The following is an 18953-nucleotide window of genomic DNA, read 5'->3' as shown; positions in this document are numbered from 1 at the left end:
AAAGTTTGGAACTTTGGAGGACATATTTGGTCAGGTTAGGAGAAATTTGTTTCAGGCTCATGCAGAGTATGCAACGCATTACAACTTAAGGCGTAGGTCTGCAAGCTATTCTGTTGGGGACATAGTGTGGAAAAAGACCTATCCACAAAGCGACGCTACAAATTTTTTCGCAGCTAAGCTGGCACCTAAGTATGAAAAGTGCAGGGTTGTCAAGGTTTTGTCACCTTTGGTTTATGAACTAGTTAGAGTAGCTGACAACCACCCAATAGGCACTTGGCATATTAAGGATATTAAGAAGTAGATATTTGCCATTACTTAGTTTGGTCTAAACTGTTTGAATATTTAAGTTATCAATATTCAATTAGGAATTTGAATGAGTGTAGTGATGTTCTGAGTTAACAGTTACATTACCATGGTTCAGTTGAGGAGGAATGTAGTGGATGTATGTAGGGATGAATATGTGATGATTGGAATGCTTGTGGTAGACCAACCGGTTGAGAAAGTAAAAATGCAAATATCGTACTTTGGGGATAACGAAAAGGGGGGGTTTTGTGTTTTGTTTTCGTTTTCCTTCTAGATAATGGATCATTTCTGTTATTTTTCCGATTCTGTTCCGAGATCTATTTTCTAGGAGAGTTATTTCGTTTTTTTTTCTCATATTCCGATTTTGATTCGGTTTTATTTTTCCGAATGGGATAGAGAACGGTTGCCATATCAGATGGACCCGTTCACAACCAGATTTTCCGTATTTGTTGAGTAACAAATATTAAGATGGTAGTTTAAAAGAGTGAACCACCGTAGGCCTAGACGCATTCTATCAGTCAGCTGAAGAATGATGCCAAGATGTTTCCACTCAAGTGTCTTAGACACCATGAAGTTTTTTGTATATATTCTTTTTAGAAGTTAGGGTTGTGTAGTTAAGTATAATGTATAAAACCTTACACTGTTTTCAGTATATTTATTTTGTTAGACAATTTTCCTTGTTAGTAGTAGATGTGCGTTCACGCGTAACTTCTGTGTTTTTTTTGTTTGTTTGTTTCAGGCAAATTGTTAGTAGTTGTTGGATGACGCTGAGGGCAGCGTGGTTCAACCTGTTGAACCTTTTCGTAGGAGGGGAAGTATTGTGACGTTGTAAATTTTGAACTACTAATTAGCGTTTCGCTTTTAATAAAAATCAATTTTGTTCAAAGTATGTTGGTGCCACCTAGCATCAAGGTGCAGAACTACGCGTGGGTCGATGTTCAGAGTTCATTCGAGCCACAATAGATGGCGTTTGCTTCGTTGTCAATTGTCGTAAAAATAAAACAAAATAATTAAATAAAACCATAATACCATTTGTTTATTGTTAAGTCATTAACAAAACGGTTCTTATAATATATCCTTAGGTTCCGCAAATATTCAAAAATGAATTGGCTTCATGATCAAACTAAATGAGAGCGGCCACACTCGGGTTGCGTCTGGCAACACCGATTGGTGAGATTTAGAATTTTTCTGGAGTCAACATGTGAAGACGAATTTTTTCGTTCCAGGAAAATCTCACTCTTTTTCGCCCATGGCTTCGCCTGGGAAAATACAATTGTTATAAATTTAGTCATCCTAACGTATTTCAATGTTTCATCAATTATGGTGAGTGAAAAATCAAGTAATGTGGATTCGACAAAATGGCGGTTTGGTTAGAGAAAATCCTAATTTCATGATTTCCCTTTCAGTTCCAGCTATTTTACCTTCCCAAATAAATGAGGATAATGGGTTGTGGGTGGACTCCTGAAAACCATTGGTGGCCAGGAGTTCAATAGGTGAGTTGTGTTTGATCGGGAAAATTCCACGTGTCGAAATTTTCACACAGCACAAATTATAATCTTGTTTTTCTTTGTTGCAGGGTTTCCGTTTGCGTTTCCGTTTGCGTTTCCGTTTTTAGTTTTCGGTTTTCCGTTTTTCGCTTTCGTTTTCCGTATTTATTTCTTTTGCACATTCACGTTGGCAACTTAATTTCTATGGATAAGACTTGGTGAAAATCTTTGTAAGGAAACATTTCGGTTGTGAAGAATCAAGTGAAATTGAGTTTTGGATCTTGGCCGATGCCGTCCAGCTACATTGCAGTCTTCGCACCTACAAGTAAGCAAATGTTTGTATCCTGGAACAGTTTAGTGAACCTTCTTAGTGTATGTGTACAGTAAGAACCCTGTCTTTACTACTGAGCTTTTACTTTGAAACAATTTTATGAATTTTACTGTGTCATTGTCTATTCCATGCCAATGGCATCTTAAATTTAAAACATAGATTTTATGTACTATCTACCTAAGGCATTCTAATGTATCTAAATTAAGTCTTGGCATTAAGCTAGAATAACTAAGCATTATTAGCCATCACTATGTATTAAGCGACCCCGGTAAAAGTTACATTAAAAACAATTTTGCCTAACATCTAGCAAATTTCATTTATAACACCTCATATACATTACAAGGGAGTCGACGGCTAGCTTCTATTCTTTACTAGGTAGATAGATCAAGTAAGTAAAATTATTTTTTTTTTTCTCTAATCTTTGTAAGGTGGTAGATTATTCCGTATCCGGGTATATTTCTATTCCGCCCAATTTACCACCCTTACACGGCGCGCGACACGCGACGCACGCTGGCGGCGGCGCGCGACACGCGACGCACGCTGGCGGCGGCGCGCGACACGCGACGCACGCTGGCGGCGGCGCGCGACACGCGACGCACGTTGGGGCGGCGCGCGACACGCGACGCACGCTGGTGGCGGCGCGCGACACGCGACGCACGCTGGTGGCGGCGCGCGACACGCTACGCACGCTGGTGGCGGGCGGCGCGCGACACGCGACGCACGCTGGTGGCGGGCGGCGCGCGACACGCGACGCACGCTGGTGGCGGGCGGCGCGCGACACGCGACGCACGCTGGCGGCGGCGCGCGACACGCGACGCACGCTGGCGGCGGCGCGCGACACGCGACGCACGCTGGTGGCGGGCGGCGCGCGACACGCGACGCACGCTGGCGGCGGCGCGCGACACGCGACGCACGCTGGCGGCGGCGCGCGCGCGCGACACGACCCACACTGACACGCAGAGCTGCGGGTACACTGAACTCAAGTGAAGTGTGAAAAACCGCCGCTCGAGGCGATGACGCAATAATGGCGAGCGGCGGCGAGTGCGAGCGAGAGGGCCTGTCTTCTCGCTCACCAGTATCAGTGGGCAGATAGGTAGCGAGTAGCGAGTCGACTGTTCTACATAACCTATAAATATAAATATAAAATATTTTTGAGAATAAATAAATTCTCAGAACTTTAGAAGACGTGTCCGTGGTTCGAATCTGCTTTCAAGGATGATATATAGGTGTTATTTTGAACCTAATATTTTTTTTTGCGCCAGCAGCAGCAGGCGCGGTCAAGGCGGCGGCGGCGGCGGCGGCGGCGGCGGGCGCGCGGGCGGCGCGGCGCGGCGTGCGGGCGGCAGCGCCAGCTCCAGCTTGCGCCAGAAGTGCGGGTCGTCCCAGCGCAGGTAGGTGACGCGCGCGAGGTAGGCGCGCAGCGCGGGGTCAGCGCGCGCGGCGGCATCGGCGCTGCATCCGGGCAGCAGCAGCAGCAGCAGACGCGGCGTGCGCTCGTGCAGCGCGGCGGCGTAGGCCTCGCGCAGTTCGGCGCGCGCCCACGTGGACGCCAGGAAGTGGTCGGACAGCAGCACGAGCGTGCGGCGCGCGTCGCGCACGGAGCGCGCGATCTGCGCCGGGATCCAGTCGCCGGGCAGCCAGTCGCGCTCGTGCAGGCACAGGCGGCGCGCGCGCTCGCCGCGCTCGCTGCGCTCGAGGCGGCGCGCCAGCTCGTCGGCGTAGCGCTGGTCGAGGTGCGAGAACGACACGAAGGCGTCGAACTCGCGCGCGTCGTCGGCGTCTTCGCGCGCGCCGCGCAGCACCCAGCGCAGGCACAGGCCGCGCTCGAACAGGAACCGCTGCCACATGCACAAACATACACGTCACATTGTAGTTCTGTAGTTCTGGGTTCCAGGAGGCTGATTTTGATATCGAATATTTGTTTTCAAATGTGTGAAGTAAAAGTGAAGTGCCACTTATGATAATAACTAGCTTATGCCCGCGACTTCGTCCGCGTGGAGTAAACAAAATTTAAACCCATTTTAACATGAAATATGTCATACTGCTAATTGCAAAAATATTAACTACAAAACTTTAAACTTCTAACTTGAAAACTGACTGACTTTCATACAAACTTCAAAACCCTATTTTTATTTTATTTTATTAGATATGCCAACGATAAATAATTGTAACAACATTCACAAATATTAAGAACATGTCACAAACAATTCGAGTCCCAATTATCCAATCATCAAAGGCATTTACAGCATTACGTCGGTCTCCGGTTGTGTTAACAATAAGATACCTACATTACAAACTTTTAACATTAACCACTAAGTTAACCACTAATTAATAAATATAATCTACAGCTAAATTAATAGATACAATTGCTTAATTAATAAAATTAGTTGCTCATTACATAAAAAGTAAATTAAATTAGATAAGAGTCAGATAAGGATAACAATTTAAAGATTAAAGATTACGACAATGTCAGCTCATTCATGGAGTAGAATTTTTTCTTAAATTTAATTGGTAATTTTACCCGTTTAGGGGTTGAATTTTGAAAAATTCTTTCTAAACGGATGCCTACGTCATAATAGCTATCTGCATGCCGAATTTCAGCGCGATCCGTCCAGTAGTTTGAGCTGTGCGTTCAGCGTTGATAGATCAGTCAGTCAGTCAGTCAGTCAATCAGTCAGTCACCTTTTCCTTTTATGTATATCTATCTATATAATAATATCGATGGCAGACAAGTAGATACGGACATCTACACTTTTGGCGAAATTGCTTTTTTTATAAAAATGAGCTTATACCACTATCTACCTCTCTATCTACCTCTCTATCTACATTCATAACAATAATATCTGGCAAGTAAATGAACACATCTACACTCGATTTAAAAAAGCATCGCATTAGAAACGGACATTTGAATTTGTCCGTCTTTACTTGTGCTTGGAGCCTTGGACGCGCCGACAGATGGTTGAAACGACGCGGACGTCAACAAACTTATCTGTCACATTACTGATTAGTTTTACCGGCTTTTTCATGGAATTGCATTGTTTTACGTTTATGTTAATGCTTAAAAAATATCAATTATTCATTAAAAATGAGCCAGCAGCACCTTGAGGCGATGCCGTGCGGCGCGACGCGCGAGGCACGCGGCGGCCAGCGCCGAGGCGGCGGCCAGCGCCAGCGCGCCCAGCAGCGCCGGCCACAGCGGCCACGAGCCGCAGTCGCGCGCCGCGCGCGCCGCCGCCGCCAGCGCGCGCCCGTCCGCGCAGCGCGCCGCCGCCAGGTCGCGCACGCGGCGCGGCTCGGCCGCCACGGCGCGCAGCAGCGGCAGCGCGGCGCACGAGCAGTCGAGCGGGTTGCCGGCCAGCAGCAGCTCGGCGGAGTCCCACAGCGCCGCCACCGCGCCCGCGTCCAGCGCCGCCACGCGGTTGTCGCGCACGTCGAGCAGGCGCAGCGCGGGCCCGACGTCGGCGGCACGCACGCGCGTCAGGTCGTTGCCGGCCAGCAGCAGCGCGCGCACGGGCGGCGCGGGCGCGTGCAGCGCGGGCACGGCCGCCAGCGCGGCGCGCTCGCAGCGCAGCTCGGCGCCGCCGTCGGACGCGCGACAGCGACAGCCGCGCGGACAGCCCTGCGCCTGTGGGTCACAGCTCCGCATCAAATATCACATATACACTCTATATCTATTTACTATCACATCAATGTATAATATCTCGAATCACTCCTTGGATGATTTGACGGGACGATGTCACGCCCGGGGTGCGACCCGTGCGGGCATGACATCGTCCCGGGAGATCTTCCCGTTACCTATGACGTCACGACTACACTCCCGTACGTCAACACAAAATAAAACATAAATCTCGCCAAGTATAACCCTGCGTCGCGCCTTTTTTGTACAAAAAAATATTGTAACACGATACGCTAACGATGCGGTTTTCATTGTCCGACTCCCGTCCTCACCTCCGTCATGTCGCACAGCAGCTCGTCGAGCGGCACGTCGAGCAGCTCGCGCGGCGCGGCGCTCGCGTCGGCGCGGCAGCGCAGGTCGCGCAGCGCGACGCGCGCGTGCTCGGGCCGCTCGCGCCACGCGCGCGCGAACCAGTACTCGTAGCAGTCGCAGTCCACCACGTTGTCCAGCAGCAGCGTCGTCAGCTGCACGGAACCAACGTTACATACTCATTTACTAGGTTGAGGTACTCTGATACAGTGTAGTACCTAGTAGGAAAAGTACAACATTATAGCGTGACGCGCACGGCGTTGCCGCGCAGGTCCACGCTGCTGGGCGCGGTGCGGCGCCAGCGCAGGTCGGTGCGCGTGAGGCGCGTGATGCTGTTGTTGCGCATGTTGTTGTTACACTGACCGGGTCGCGCGGGTCGGGGCGCAGCTGCAGCGCGGCGCGGTAGTCGTCCCGCGTGTACTCGACGCGCACGGCGTTGCCGCGCAGGTCCACGCTGCTGGGCGCGGTGCGGCGCCAGCGCAGGTCGGTGCGCGTGAGGCGCGTGATGCTGTTGTTGCGCATGTTGTTGTTACACTGACCGGGTCGCGCGGGTCGGGGCGCAGCTGCAGCGCGGCGCGGTAGTCGTCCCGCGTGTACTCGACGCGCACGGCGTTGCCGCGCAGGTCCACGCTGCTGGGCGCGGTGCGGCGCCAGCGCAGGTCGGTGCGCGTGAGGCGCGTGATGTTGTTGTTGCGCATGTTGTTGTTACACTGACCGGGTCGCGCGGGTCGGGGCGCAGCTGCAGCGCGGCGCGGTAGTCGTCCCGCGTGTACTCGACGCGCACGGCGTTGCCGCGCAGGTCCACGCTGCTGGGCGCGGTGCGGCGCCAGCGCAGATCGGTGCGCGTGAGGCGCGTGATGTTGTTGTTGCGCATGTTGTTGTTACACTGACCGGGTCGCGCGGGTCGGGGCGCAGCTGCAGCGCGGCGCGGTAGTCGTCCCGCGTGTACTCGACGCGCACGGCGTTGCCGCGCAGGTCCACGCTGCTGGGCGCGGTGCGGCGCCAGCGCAGGTCGGTGCGCGTGAGGCGCGTGATGTTGTTGTTGCGCATGTTGTTGTTACACTGACCGGGTCGCGCGGGTCGGGGCGCAGCTGCAGCGCGGCGCGGTAGTCGTCCCGCGTGTACTCGACGCGCACGGCGTTGCCGCGCAGGTCCACGCTGCTGGGCGCGGTGCGGCGCCAGCGCAGGTCGGTGCGCGTGAGGCGCGTGATGTTGTTGTTGCGCATGTTGTTGTTACACTGACCGGGTCGCGCGGGTCGGGGCGCAGCTGCAGCGCGGCGCGGTAGTCGTCCCGCGTGTACTCGACGCGCACGGCGTTGCCGCGCAGGTCCACGCTGCTGGGCGCGGTGCGGCGCCAGCGCAGGTCGGTGCGCGTGAGGCGCGTGATGTTGTTGTTGCGCATGTTGTTGTTACACTGACCGGGTCGCGCGGGTCGGGGCGCAGCTGCAGCGCGGCGCGGTAGTCGTCCCGCGTGTACTCGACGCGCACGGCGTTGCCGCGCAGGTCCACGCTGCTGGGCGCGGTGCGGCGCCAGCGCAGGTCGGTGCGCGTGAGGCGCGTGATGTTGTTGTTGCGCATGTTGTTGTTACACTGACCGGGTCGCGCGGGTCGGGGCGCAGCTGCAGCGCGGCGCGGTAGTCGTCCCGCGTGTACTCGACGCGCACGGCGTTGCCGCGCAGGTCCACGCTGCTGGGCGCGGTGCGGCGCCAGCGCAGGTCGGTGCGCGTGAGGCGCGTGATGTTGTTGTTGCGCATGTTGTTGTTACACTGACCGGGTCGCGCGGGTCGGGGCGCAGCTGCAGCGCGGCGCGGTAGTCGTCCCGCGTGTACTCGACGCGCACGGCGTTGCCGCGCAGGTCCACGCTGCTGGGCGCGGTGCGGCGCCAGCGCAGGTCGGTGCGCGTGAGGCGCGTGATGTTGTTGTTGCGCATGTTGTTGTTACACTGACCGGGTCGCGCGGGTCGGGGCGCAGCTGCAGCGCGGCGCGGTAGTCGTCCCGCGTGTACTCGACGCGCACGGCGTTGCCGCGCAGGTCCACGCTGCTGGGCGCGGTGCGGCGCCAGCGCAGGTCGGTGCGCGTGAGGCGCGTGATGTTGTTGTTGCGCATGTTGTTGTTACACTGACCGGGTCGCGCGGGTCGGGGCGCAGCTGCAGCGCGGCGCGGTAGTCGTCCCGCGTGTACTCGACGCGCACGGCGTTGCCGCGCAGGTCCACGCTGCTGGGCGCGGTGCGGCGCCAGCGCAGGTCGGTGCGCGTGAGGCGCGTGATGTTGTTGTTGCGCATGTTGTTGTTACACTGACCGGGTCGCGCGGGTCGGGGCGCAGCTGCAGCGCGGCGCGGTAGTCGTCCCGCGTGTACTCGACGCGCACGGCGTTGCCGCGCAGGTCCACGCTGCTGGGCGCGGTGCGGCGCCAGCGCAGGTCGGTGCGCGTGAGGCGCGTGATGTTGTTGTTGCGCATGTTGTTGTTACACTGACCGGGTCGCGCGGGTCGGGGCGCAGCTGCAGCGCGGCGCGGTAGTCGTCCCGCGTGTACTCGACGCGCACGGCGTTGCCGCGCAGGTCCACGCTGCTGGGCGCGGTGCGGCGCCAGCGCAGGTCGGTGCGCGTGAGGCGCGTGATGTTGTTGTTGCGCATGTTGTTGTTACACTGACCGGGTCGCGCGGGTCGGGGCGCAGCTGCAGCGCGGCGCGGTAGTCGTCCCGCGTGTACTCGACGCGCACGGCGTTGCCGCGCAGGTCCACGCTGCTGGGCGCGGTGCGGCGCCAGCGCAGGTCGGTGCGCGTGAGGCGCGTGATGTTGTTGTTGCGCATGTTGTTGTTACACTGACCGGGTCGCGCGGGTCGGGGCGCAGCTGCAGCGCGGCGCGGTAGTCGTCCCGCGTGTACTCGACGCGCACGGCGTTGCCGCGCAGGTCCACGCTGCTGGGCGCGGTGCGGCGCCAGCGCAGGTCGGTGCGCGTGAGGCGCGTGATGTTGTTGTTGCGCATGTTGTTGTTACACTGACCGGGTCGCGCGGGTCGGGGCGCAGCTGCAGCGCGGCGCGGTAGTCGTCCCGCGTGTACTCGACGCGCACGGCGTTGCCGCGCAGGTCCACGCTGCTGGGCGCGGTGCGGCGCCAGCGCAGGTCGGTGCGCGTGAGGCGCGTGATGTTGTTGTTGCGCATGTTGTTGTTACACTGACCGGGTCGCGCGGGTCGGGGCGCAGCTGCAGCGCGGCGCGGTAGTCGTCCCGCGTGTACTCGACGCGCACGGCGTTGCCGCGCAGGTCCACGCTGCTGGGCGCGGTGCGGCGCCAGCGCAGGTCGGTGCGCGTGAGGCGCGTGATGTTGTTGTTGCGCATGTTGTTGTTACACTGACCGGGTCGCGCGGGTCGGGGCGCAGCTGCAGCGCGGCGCGGTAGTCGTCCCGCGTGTACTCGACGCGCACGGCGTTGCCGCGCAGGTCCACGCTGCTGGGCGCGGTGCGGCGCCAGCGCAGGTCGGTGCGCGTGAGGCGCGTGATGCTGTTGTTGCGCAGGTCGAGCGTGACCAGCTGCCGCAGCTCGCGCCAGTCGATGCACAAGTCCACCACGCCCGAGCTGCGCAGGCTCAGCACGCGCAGCCCCGTGGCGCCCACCAGCGGCGACGTAGCTGCAACGCGACACACGTCAGTGACTCCGGCGGCGCTACTGTCGACGGCGACGCGGACAGACAGCCAGCATACCGGGGTTCAGGAGGGTGTCGCCGCGCTCGCACAGGTCTCGCAGCGGGTTGTCGTCCAGGCGGAGCGTGCGCAGCGCGGGCAGCGCGCGCAGCGGCACCAGCGCGGCGGCGCTCAGCTTGTTGTTCTGCGCCCACAGCTCCTCCAGCGACGGCGACGCCGCCAGGCTGTCGGGTGCAACGTTAGTACTGTGAGAACAGGATACTGGTAGGTACCTAGGAGACTTGATATTCATTGTAAAATCTATACTTTTCTATATTTTTTATCACTAATATTATAAAGAGGTAATATTTGTAAGTTTGTTTGTTTGTCTCTGGAACTACTGAACCGATTTTGGAAATTCTTTCACCAATACAAAGCTACATAATTGTTGTGTGGTAGGATGCGCGTGGATATACATAGTTCGAACCTGGAGAGTCCCAAAGGCTAAGAGTCACAAAAACTTTAATTAACGCGGAAGAAGTCAAGGATATAACATATAATGCTAGGTATAGATCAGTGTGTCCCGAGTCCCGACATGAACTAGCGATATTTTAAACATTTATATACTTAACAACTATTTTTAACCGACTTCAAATAAAAGGAGGAGGTTCTCAATTCGTCGGAATCTTTTTTTAAATGTTTAATGTATGTTCCCCGATTACTCGAAGACGCCCGGACCGATTTTGAAAATTCGTTTTTTGTTTGAAAGGGTATACTTCAAAGTTGGTCTCATTTAAATTTGGTGAAGATCTGATGAACATCTTCGAAGATAGATAATGGAACTCCTCAACGGAGAAGAGTAAATTGCTCGCGATCAGTGTAATAGCATTTTTAACCAGTCATAGTGGGGCCACTAAAAATTGTGAAATAATTTTTTTTTACAAAAAAAATAAAAACCGACTTCGACAAACACTATAAAAATTTAAAAATAATTTAATTTATTACCGAATATATTATTATGTATACAAGAGTTAATATAGTTCCATAATAATATTTTTTGGGGTCGGTGCCAATGAGGTGCCATTGTGGTCTCATAAAAATATGAAGTCTAGACGATTCGCGCAGCCAAAGCTAATTGGCACCGGCACCAAAAAGTATAATTATGGGACTATATTAACTCTTGTATACATAATAATATATTCGGTAATAAATTAAATTATTTTTCAATTTTTAGTGTTTGTGTATTGAAGTCGGTTTTTATTTTTTTTTGTAAAATGGGGACCGATCCCCTTCCTACCTGTGTGTACATTCTAACACTTCCTACCTGTGTGTACATTCTAACACTTCCTACCTGTGTGTACATTCTAACACTTCCTACCTGTGTGTACATTCTAACACTTCCTACCTGTGTGTACATTCTAACACTTCCTACCTGTGTGTACATTCTAACACTTCCTACCTGTGTGTACATTCTAACACTTCCTACCTGTGTGTACATTCTAACACTTCCTACCTGTGTGTACATTCTAACACTTCCTACCTGTGTGTACATTCTAACACTTCCTACCTGTGTGTACATTCTAACACTTCCTACCTGTGTGTACATTCTAACACTTTCTAATTCTATTCTAATCCAGAGATTCAATATAAGCTTGTCAACTACTAATTAAATATTAATTAATTAGCTTATATTGAAATCCGCCAACTCACCTGGGCAGGCGCTCCAGCTGGTTGTTGGACAGGTTGAGCGCGCGCAGCTCCACGGCGTCGGCCAGCCAGTCCGGCGGCAGCGCGCGCAGCGCGCACGTGCGCACGTCCAGCACGCGCAGCGCGCGCGCACCCGCCAGCTCCTCGCCGCCCAGCGCGCCGCGCGACGCTAGCGCGCGCAGCTCCCGCACACCGCCGCAGTGCGCAAGCCAGCGCGCCGGCAGCGGCCACGTCACGTTGAACAGCGTCACGCGCCGTAGCGCCGCGCAGTCGCCGCGTAGCTCCGCGCCGCGCACGCGCCGTAGCATCAGCTCGGCGACGCGCGCGCCCAGCGTCAGCGCGCGCAGCGGCGCGTCCACGGTCACGTTGCGCAGCGCCGTCGCGCTCAGGTCGAGCTCCTGCAGCGCGTCGTCGAGCACGACGAGCTTGTCGAGCGCCGGCAGCCGCGTCAGCGCGACGGCGTCCAGCGCCACGCCCGCGACGCGCTCGAGCCACAGGGAGCGCAGCGCGGGCGAGGCGAGCGGCGCGCCGGCGGCGGGCAGCTCGACGCGCTTGAGGTGCAGGTCGCGCAGCGCGGGCAGCGCGGCGGGCAGCTCGGCGAGCAGGGCGGGGTCGAGGCGCAGCGGCGCGGCGCTGTTCGGCTGCTCCAGCGCGAGCCGGGCGAGGCGCGGCGCGGCGAGGTGCGCGGCGCGCAGCGGCGGCGCGGCGGGCAGCGCGGCCAGCTCCAGCGCGGCGTCGAGGCTGACGTTGAGCGCGGCGAGCGCGGCGGCGTACCCGCGCGGCGGCGGCGCGCAGCCCACGAGGCGCACGCGCACGACGGGCGCGCGTCGCGGCAGCACGGGCAGCGCGGGGTCGGCGAGCGCGAGGGGGGCGCGGCACGTCAGCTTGAAGTATCGCCCCTCGCTGTACTCGATCGTTAGTGAATTACCTGAAAAACATTTTTTTGTAAATTATTACAATTGGCTGGTATCGATGTGTATTATTACAATTGGCTGGTATCGATGTGTATTATTACAATTGGCTCGTATCGATGTGTATTATTACAATTGGCTGGTATCGATGTGTATTATTACAATTGGCTGGTATCGATGTGTATTATTACAATTGGCTGGTATCGATGTGTATTATTACAATTGGCTGGTATCGATGTATATTATTACAATTGGCTGGTATCGATGTATATTATTACAATTGGCTGGTATCGATGTGTATTATTTTTTTTTTTTTTTTTTCCACACAAACAGAAAAAAACACAATATTGGTTTCTTCGTGCTCGTAAGCGCTTGGCGGCTTGTCTGAGCACTGCACATTCCTCTGTAGGTAGTCTTATACTTACATACATACTATACACTTGGCTGGTATCGATGTGTATTATTACAATTGGCTGGTATCGATGTGTATTATTACAATTGGCTGGTATCGATGTGTATCGCGTATCGCTCGGACAGTAACGAGCGGTGTAACAAGAACACTGGACAAGAGCTGACAATCCTCAAATGGCTGAACAGATTTCTTGGATGGTAGCTAACTGCTAACTGCTAACTGCTAACTGCTAACTGCTACCTGCTAACTGCTAACTGCTAACTGCTAACAACACTTACTCTCGAATCTCGATCGATCCACTTTTCAAACAAAAAAAAATTGTGTTGATCGAAATAAAATCGTTTAACTCGTTTAGGAGGTACGACGCCACATACAGATACACAGATACACAAACACACAAACACATATAACACCCCACTTTTTGGATCGGGGGCTAAAAATACCGATACAAGAATGACAGACAGGCGACATTGCGTCGATGCTATACACTGACAGTAGCAGTGCCGACAGGTCCTAGAGCCAGCAAGAGGAGGCTGCTGACTGCTGGCATCAGTGGCACACTCCGGTATTCTATACGGGGCACCAATCTTTGAAGGGGCTATGAAAGTGGAACTTTACCGCAAAAAGCTGGAAGCTGTTCAAAGGCGATTGGCAATAGGCATCTGCGGAGCATATAGAACAGTTTCCACTGAAGCCGTTCTGGTAATAGCAGGGCTGGTTCCTATAGCCAAGCTGGCCAAGGAGCGGGCGAAGCTATTTGAAAGCAGGGAACAGACACATGCAGAAGTTCGGGAGAATACCCTGACGGAGTGGGAAAGTGAATGGACAGGATTAGGGGACCTGGACAAGGGAACTGGTTACAGACCTAAAAAAGTGGCACAAGAGGAAGTATGGAGAGGTAGACCGGTGGCTAACGCAGGCCCTCAGCGGTCACGGGGTGTTTAACACCTACCTCTTCGCAATTGGAAAAGCGCCGAGCGAAGACTGCTACTTCTGCGGAGAGGAAGACATCCCGACCTAAGGACAGAAGCGGTAGGATGCTGTCGAGCGAAGATGCCTGGCAACGATATAGCAAAATGCTGAGGGCTATAATGATAAGAAGAGAGCAGAGGGAAAAGAAGAAAAGAGGAAGATAGAAATTTAGGAGGTCAGCACGAAGTAATGCTTACGCAGTTCCGTGCTCACCTTGGTAGGCATGGGGAGGTTATTTTAGTCCGTGCGAGTCGGACACACCCTGCCAGCAGGCAGAAGTCTGTAGGGATTTTTTCCTCCACCGAAGAAAAAAAAAAAAAAAAAAAGCAGTGCCGACAGCGGGCAGCGCCACCGCGGCGGTGGTGGCGGTGGTGGCGGTGGTGGTGGCAACGAGGGCCGCCTCGCCTCGTGCAGAACACCAGGTGCTGTGACGCCCGAGGGTCACGCGGTGGGGGCACGCTGTACAGAGCTGGGGCTAACGGAAACCTTGTCACGATGAACGAAGTGTGACCTCACCTCGGACCTTGTAGTAGTAGCTGTCGAGCGAGCCGCCCAGCCCCACGCAGGGCTGGTCGCGCGCGCACGCCGGGCCCGCGCCGCTCGCCGCGCCGCTCGCCGCGCCGCCCGCCGCGCCGCGCGCCGCGCCGCACAGCAGCGCCGCGCACCACAGCATGCCGCGCGCGGCCATCGCATTATCTACTGACGCACGGTGTGGCGACAGCTGGCGCGCATCACTTTCCCTCGGCCGACATTCACAGCGAGTAGCGAGTAGCGAGTAGCGAGTAGCAAGTTCACACAATAACGTTTTGTTCTCTGTATGGGACGCGCGGGCGTGTGCTCGTGCGGCGCGGCCACCGCGGCTCACATCAAGTGTAATACTAATGAATGAGGAAAAAGTCGCATAAACCACTAACCGCTAAACCACAAGCCGATGTTGTTATTCCAGTAACGTACCTACACACCTACACACTACACACACGTTACATATGTACTTGTACGAGCAACGGAGCCTCACAGGCTCTATATTAATGCAAAAGTGTGTATGTTAGTTGTATGGTGTGCCCACGAGGGGGAGGAGATCCAAATGATACACACGTCCTTCCTTAAGAGCACTCGGAGATAAAGTGAATACACATACTGATGCGTCAGAGGCAGGCAAAGAGTTAAACGAAGTCTGTTTATTACTACTACAGTTATACTCTTTGCCACCACACCTCAGTTGGTTTATTGGTTTGTCCTTCGATCACGTCGCAACGGTGCAACGGATTGACGTGATTTGGACAAACCAACAAACCAACAAACAAACACACTTTCGTATTTATAATAAGGGTACTGATATGAGACCAGAAGATGAAATGATTGAATGTTCTCCATTTGTAAGGAGTTTTCACGTATTGTTATTGTGTTAGATAGATACCTTGTCGTACGTGTGTACGTGTGTACGTGTGTACGTGTGTACGTGTGTACACGTGTGTACGTGTGTACGTTTGTACGTGTGTACATGTGTACGTGTGTACGTTTGTACGTGTGTACGTGTGTACATGTGTACGTGTGTACGTTTGTACGTGTGTACGTGTGTACGTGTGTACGTGTGTACGTTTGTACGTGTGTATACGTGTGTACGTGTGTACGTGTAACCTACCGAAGTACCGAGGTACTTCCTAATTCATTCATTTTGTACTTAGATACTAGCACTCGGGATATCTACTCAGTACTCGTGTGCTGACACACTTGCAGGACGCAACAGAAAGGAATGTACATGGACCTTTAGAAGGAGATAGCAGATTTGTAGAGCGTTGCCTCTGTCGTCGAGACCGACAAAACGTCGGAGCTACGAGTGACAGAGACAACGCTCTACAAAGCCGAAATGTCATTCTAAAGGCCGATGTACCTTACTTTCTGCCGCGTACTGTACCTACTTTTAATTTTTCCCAAAAATTTCACATGCATCAGATGACAACCCTATACCAGAACAGGTAGAAGCTTCCCCTCTGTAGGGATATCGTTCTCCCCTCAAGTGCGCCCCTTCGCTAGGTTCTAAGGTCAATCGTACCAAAGGAAATATCGGGTTCACAAAACGTCGTATTTTGTAGTTTTTGTTCGCGTCCAGAGTCAGACGGGGCGGGGCTATAAAGTATAAACCAGGATTAAAATGAAACTCTGTTTAAAAAATGTAAGTCTTATAATTTATTAGTTTACCTCAAAGTGAAAACGAACACTTACAATAAATACAACTTGAAACATTCGCCAATACATAAATACATACATATGTACAATACATACATACATATGTACAATACATACATACATATGTACAAACATCGACAGTGAGTTCTCTTAACGCTTACTTAATTATAACGTATCTATTCATTAAGCTTAATATCATATTAACAATATTTACAATTACTGTAGGTAATGTAATGTAATATTAACAATATTTACAATTACTGTAGGTAATGACGTAATGTAATATTAACAATATTTACAACAGCTGTAATGTAGCTAATTTTTATTTATTTACGCTCAGATCTTAAAATCCTGACGTGAAATCAAAATGTTTCACTTATTGACATAACTGGCTGGCGTGCCAGACCTTCGTTATTTAATAAAACACTCGCTCGGAAACAATCCTTTTGTCCTTTGAAATCTGAGTGGAAAGTGATAATTTTGCTCCCTAGGACGCGAAGTACGAGTTGAAATTCGAACGTGACGAACTGTCGTATATGCGTCTATGGTTTCGTACCTACTTACTTTTTTCTTTCAATTAAAAATACTACGTGATAATGAAACGTTCAGAAACGCGGTTCGTCCTTACTGTCTTTACTATTTATTGTTATTTACTAACTTGTTAAGTGACCCGCAGGAACTTTTATTTTTATTAAATTAAAATATAATTTATGCATTTCTATTTTTATTTAGGTAATTAAATTAAACAATCTGTTTCAGCTTTATTGAGTAAACAATATAATGAAGTTCATTGAATTATAAAAATGTTTTTTTGAGATAAGAATTTTATATATGAATTCATCATTTATAGAATCTTATTTAATTAGCCTCCTGTGAGAACCTCCTTTCACTGCCTGACTTGTGGCCTAATAATATAGAAACTTCTCATTGAAACCTTCACGGTAGTGGCGCCTCTTGTATCAATCATCTAACGTTTTCCTCGCTGTAGTGAGATGAAAACTTGTGTGTTTCGCACGGGTGCAAAGGAGAATGGGCGGTTTCGTCCCCAGTGGTGTATCAAGTTGTGATATATGTCATTTCAAAGGTCATGATAATAGCTTCATTTTATTGTATGACACCAACAATGAGTGATATATTATACGTACTTATATTATACGTAGGTATTTCACGAATAAAAGTGCAAAGTGATAATATGTGCTTTGATATTGTAAAATAAAATATGAACTTACTTGTTGTATAGGTACGTAACTGATCCATACATATTCTGCAAATCCAGGTCTTGCCCCTAAATCTTGTCTACTGAGCCGGTGGCGTTCTCGCTGTCAAGCCAGGGAACGGCCACATCTAACACAATGTGGATGATAACAATGATTCACAAGTTCTGCCATCTTAACAACGTATCCAATCCTCCTGCAATCAGTACCCTTATTATAAACTAGCTGACCCTGCGAACTTCGTTTCGCCTAACAGTCGATTCAAATTTTTTAATTTCTTTTAAAATATCAATTCACTATCAGAAATTCTAAAATCCCCACGATTTAGGACTTCAGTACTTTGCAGCATCAGGATTGAGGAGTTAGGATCCGAAGTTCAGTGATGTAGTCTATGCTTGGTACCTAAAATCATTTTGCATCATCCGCAGTTCCTGAAACATTATAGTTTAGGAGTGCTGTACCCTACATCATCAGGGTTGAGGAGTTGAGACTTGAAGTCTGAGAATAAAGTCGTTGCTTGGTACCTATACAATATGAATTCACTATGAACACTTCCTGAATCTTGATAACCCAGGCGGGCAGTAACCCTGCAGCATCAGGATTAAGGAGTTGAATCCAGAATTTTTTATGTGACCACGACGTAAACTTTTTTTGTTGATTTAAAAAAAAAAATTGCAAATCGGGCCAGAAACCTCGAAAAAATCGATGTAGAAAAAAGAACCACCTCCTTTTTGACAGTCGGTTAAAAACCGATGACCTTGAAATATTTACGGAACAATCTTTAAAATATCCCCTTTCTAACAAAAAAAGAATGAATGAAATCGGACTACGCGTTAATGAATTACAACTCAGTATACATTTTAACTTTCGTCCCCTCTCCTACGGGAACCATGCTGAATTTCGGGATAAAAAGTATCCTATATTCTTCCTCATAGTATGACCTCAAATCGTACCAAGTTTCATTGGAATCCATTCAGTAGTTTCAGCGTGATGCGCGGCCGTGATACAGACAGACAGACAGACAGACAAAAATGAAAAAAATTACAGTTTTGGGTTCAGTATCGATTATAGAGTGCCCTCGAAAAAAAATTTTCAAAATATCTTCAATGTACAGAATTTGACCTGTTACAGTTTTATTATAAGTATTGATTGATGCGAAAGTGTGTTTGTTTGTTGGTTTGTTGGTTTGTCCTTCAATCGCGTCACAACGGTGCAACGGATTGACGTGATTTTTTGCATGGGTATAGATAAAGTCTTGGAGAGTGACATAGGCTACTTTTTATCCCGGAAAATCAAAGAGTTCCCACGGGATTTTTAAAAAACCTAATTTCACGCGGACGAAGTCGCGGGAATCAGCTAGTTGGTCCATAAAAACTAGCTACAATCAAAGTATAAGTAGAAACTCAAGTCTTTTAAACGTGCAGAGGTCAAAAATACAAAAAAAAGTATGGATCCGAAATAGCAAAATGTGTGTGCGTATGCGCGCCGCGTTAGTAACCGACTACAGGGACAAGTCACAACAAGTAACAACACGCCGCCGACGCCGTCCCCCACCAGCCCGCCCCGACACCGTACGAATAGGTACACACCGCACGGTATGCTAGCACCCAAATATAGGCCAAACTAAAAGTAATATATTCTTTGTTTAAAAAAACGTAATAAATGTAAAAACGTATAAAACTGTTTTAGCGGGACTGCAATTACTTTTTTTATATAATTATGGCATAATATTGTACATATATCAAATCTTTAAAAGAGCAACCGCCGAGTTTCTTGCTGATTCTTCTCGGTGGGAAAGGCATTCCGAGCCAGTGGTAGATGCATA

The 18953-nt window shown here is 51.2% G+C and overlaps 1 protein-coding gene across 1 annotated transcript; it reads right to left on the bottom strand.

The window, feature by feature from the left end:
- Positions 1–2658: 2658 nt before the first annotated feature.
- Positions 2659–14812, bottom strand: LOC138402931 (uncharacterized). The gene is made up of 16 exons (XM_069501478.1): positions 14244–14812; positions 11436–12360; positions 9807–9970; positions 9280–9733; positions 9110–9203; positions 8758–8928; positions 8406–8576; positions 8054–8224; positions 7702–7872; positions 7350–7520; positions 6998–7168; positions 6656–6816; positions 6470–6614; positions 6070–6261; positions 5222–5746; positions 2659–3959 (listed from the first exon to the last, which is right to left on the bottom strand). The coding sequence occupies exons 1-16, from the start codon at positions 14413–14415 to the stop codon at positions 3399–3401; spliced, it is 4419 nt and encodes a 1472-aa protein (XP_069357579.1). The 5' UTR covers positions 14416–14812; the 3' UTR covers positions 2659–3398.
- Positions 14813–18953: the final 4141 nt, after the last annotated feature.

This window comes from Maniola hyperantus, chromosome 10 (genome assembly GCF_902806685.2).
Source record: "Maniola hyperantus chromosome 10, iAphHyp1.2, whole genome shotgun sequence".
NCBI classification, from domain to species: Eukaryota; Metazoa; Arthropoda; class Insecta; order Lepidoptera; family Nymphalidae; genus Maniola; species Maniola hyperantus.
This window is presented reverse-complemented; position numbering and strand designations above follow the sequence as displayed.

Excerpts from the sequence above, each read along its gene's own strand:
- LOC138402931 (XM_069501478.1), bottom strand. The coding sequence starts at position 14,415 with ATGGCCGCGCGCGGCATGCTGTGGTGCGCGGCGCTGCTGTGCGGCGCG. Across the intron at positions 8,225-8,405 it reads GCCCCGACCCGCGCGACCCG|TGTAACAACAACATGCGCAA; the intron begins GTCAGTGTAACA and ends CGACCCGGTCAG. Across the intron at positions 6,262-6,469 it reads GCCCCGACCCGCGCGACCCG|CTGACGACGCTGCTGCTGGA; the intron begins GTCAGTGTAACA and ends GGTTCCGTGCAG.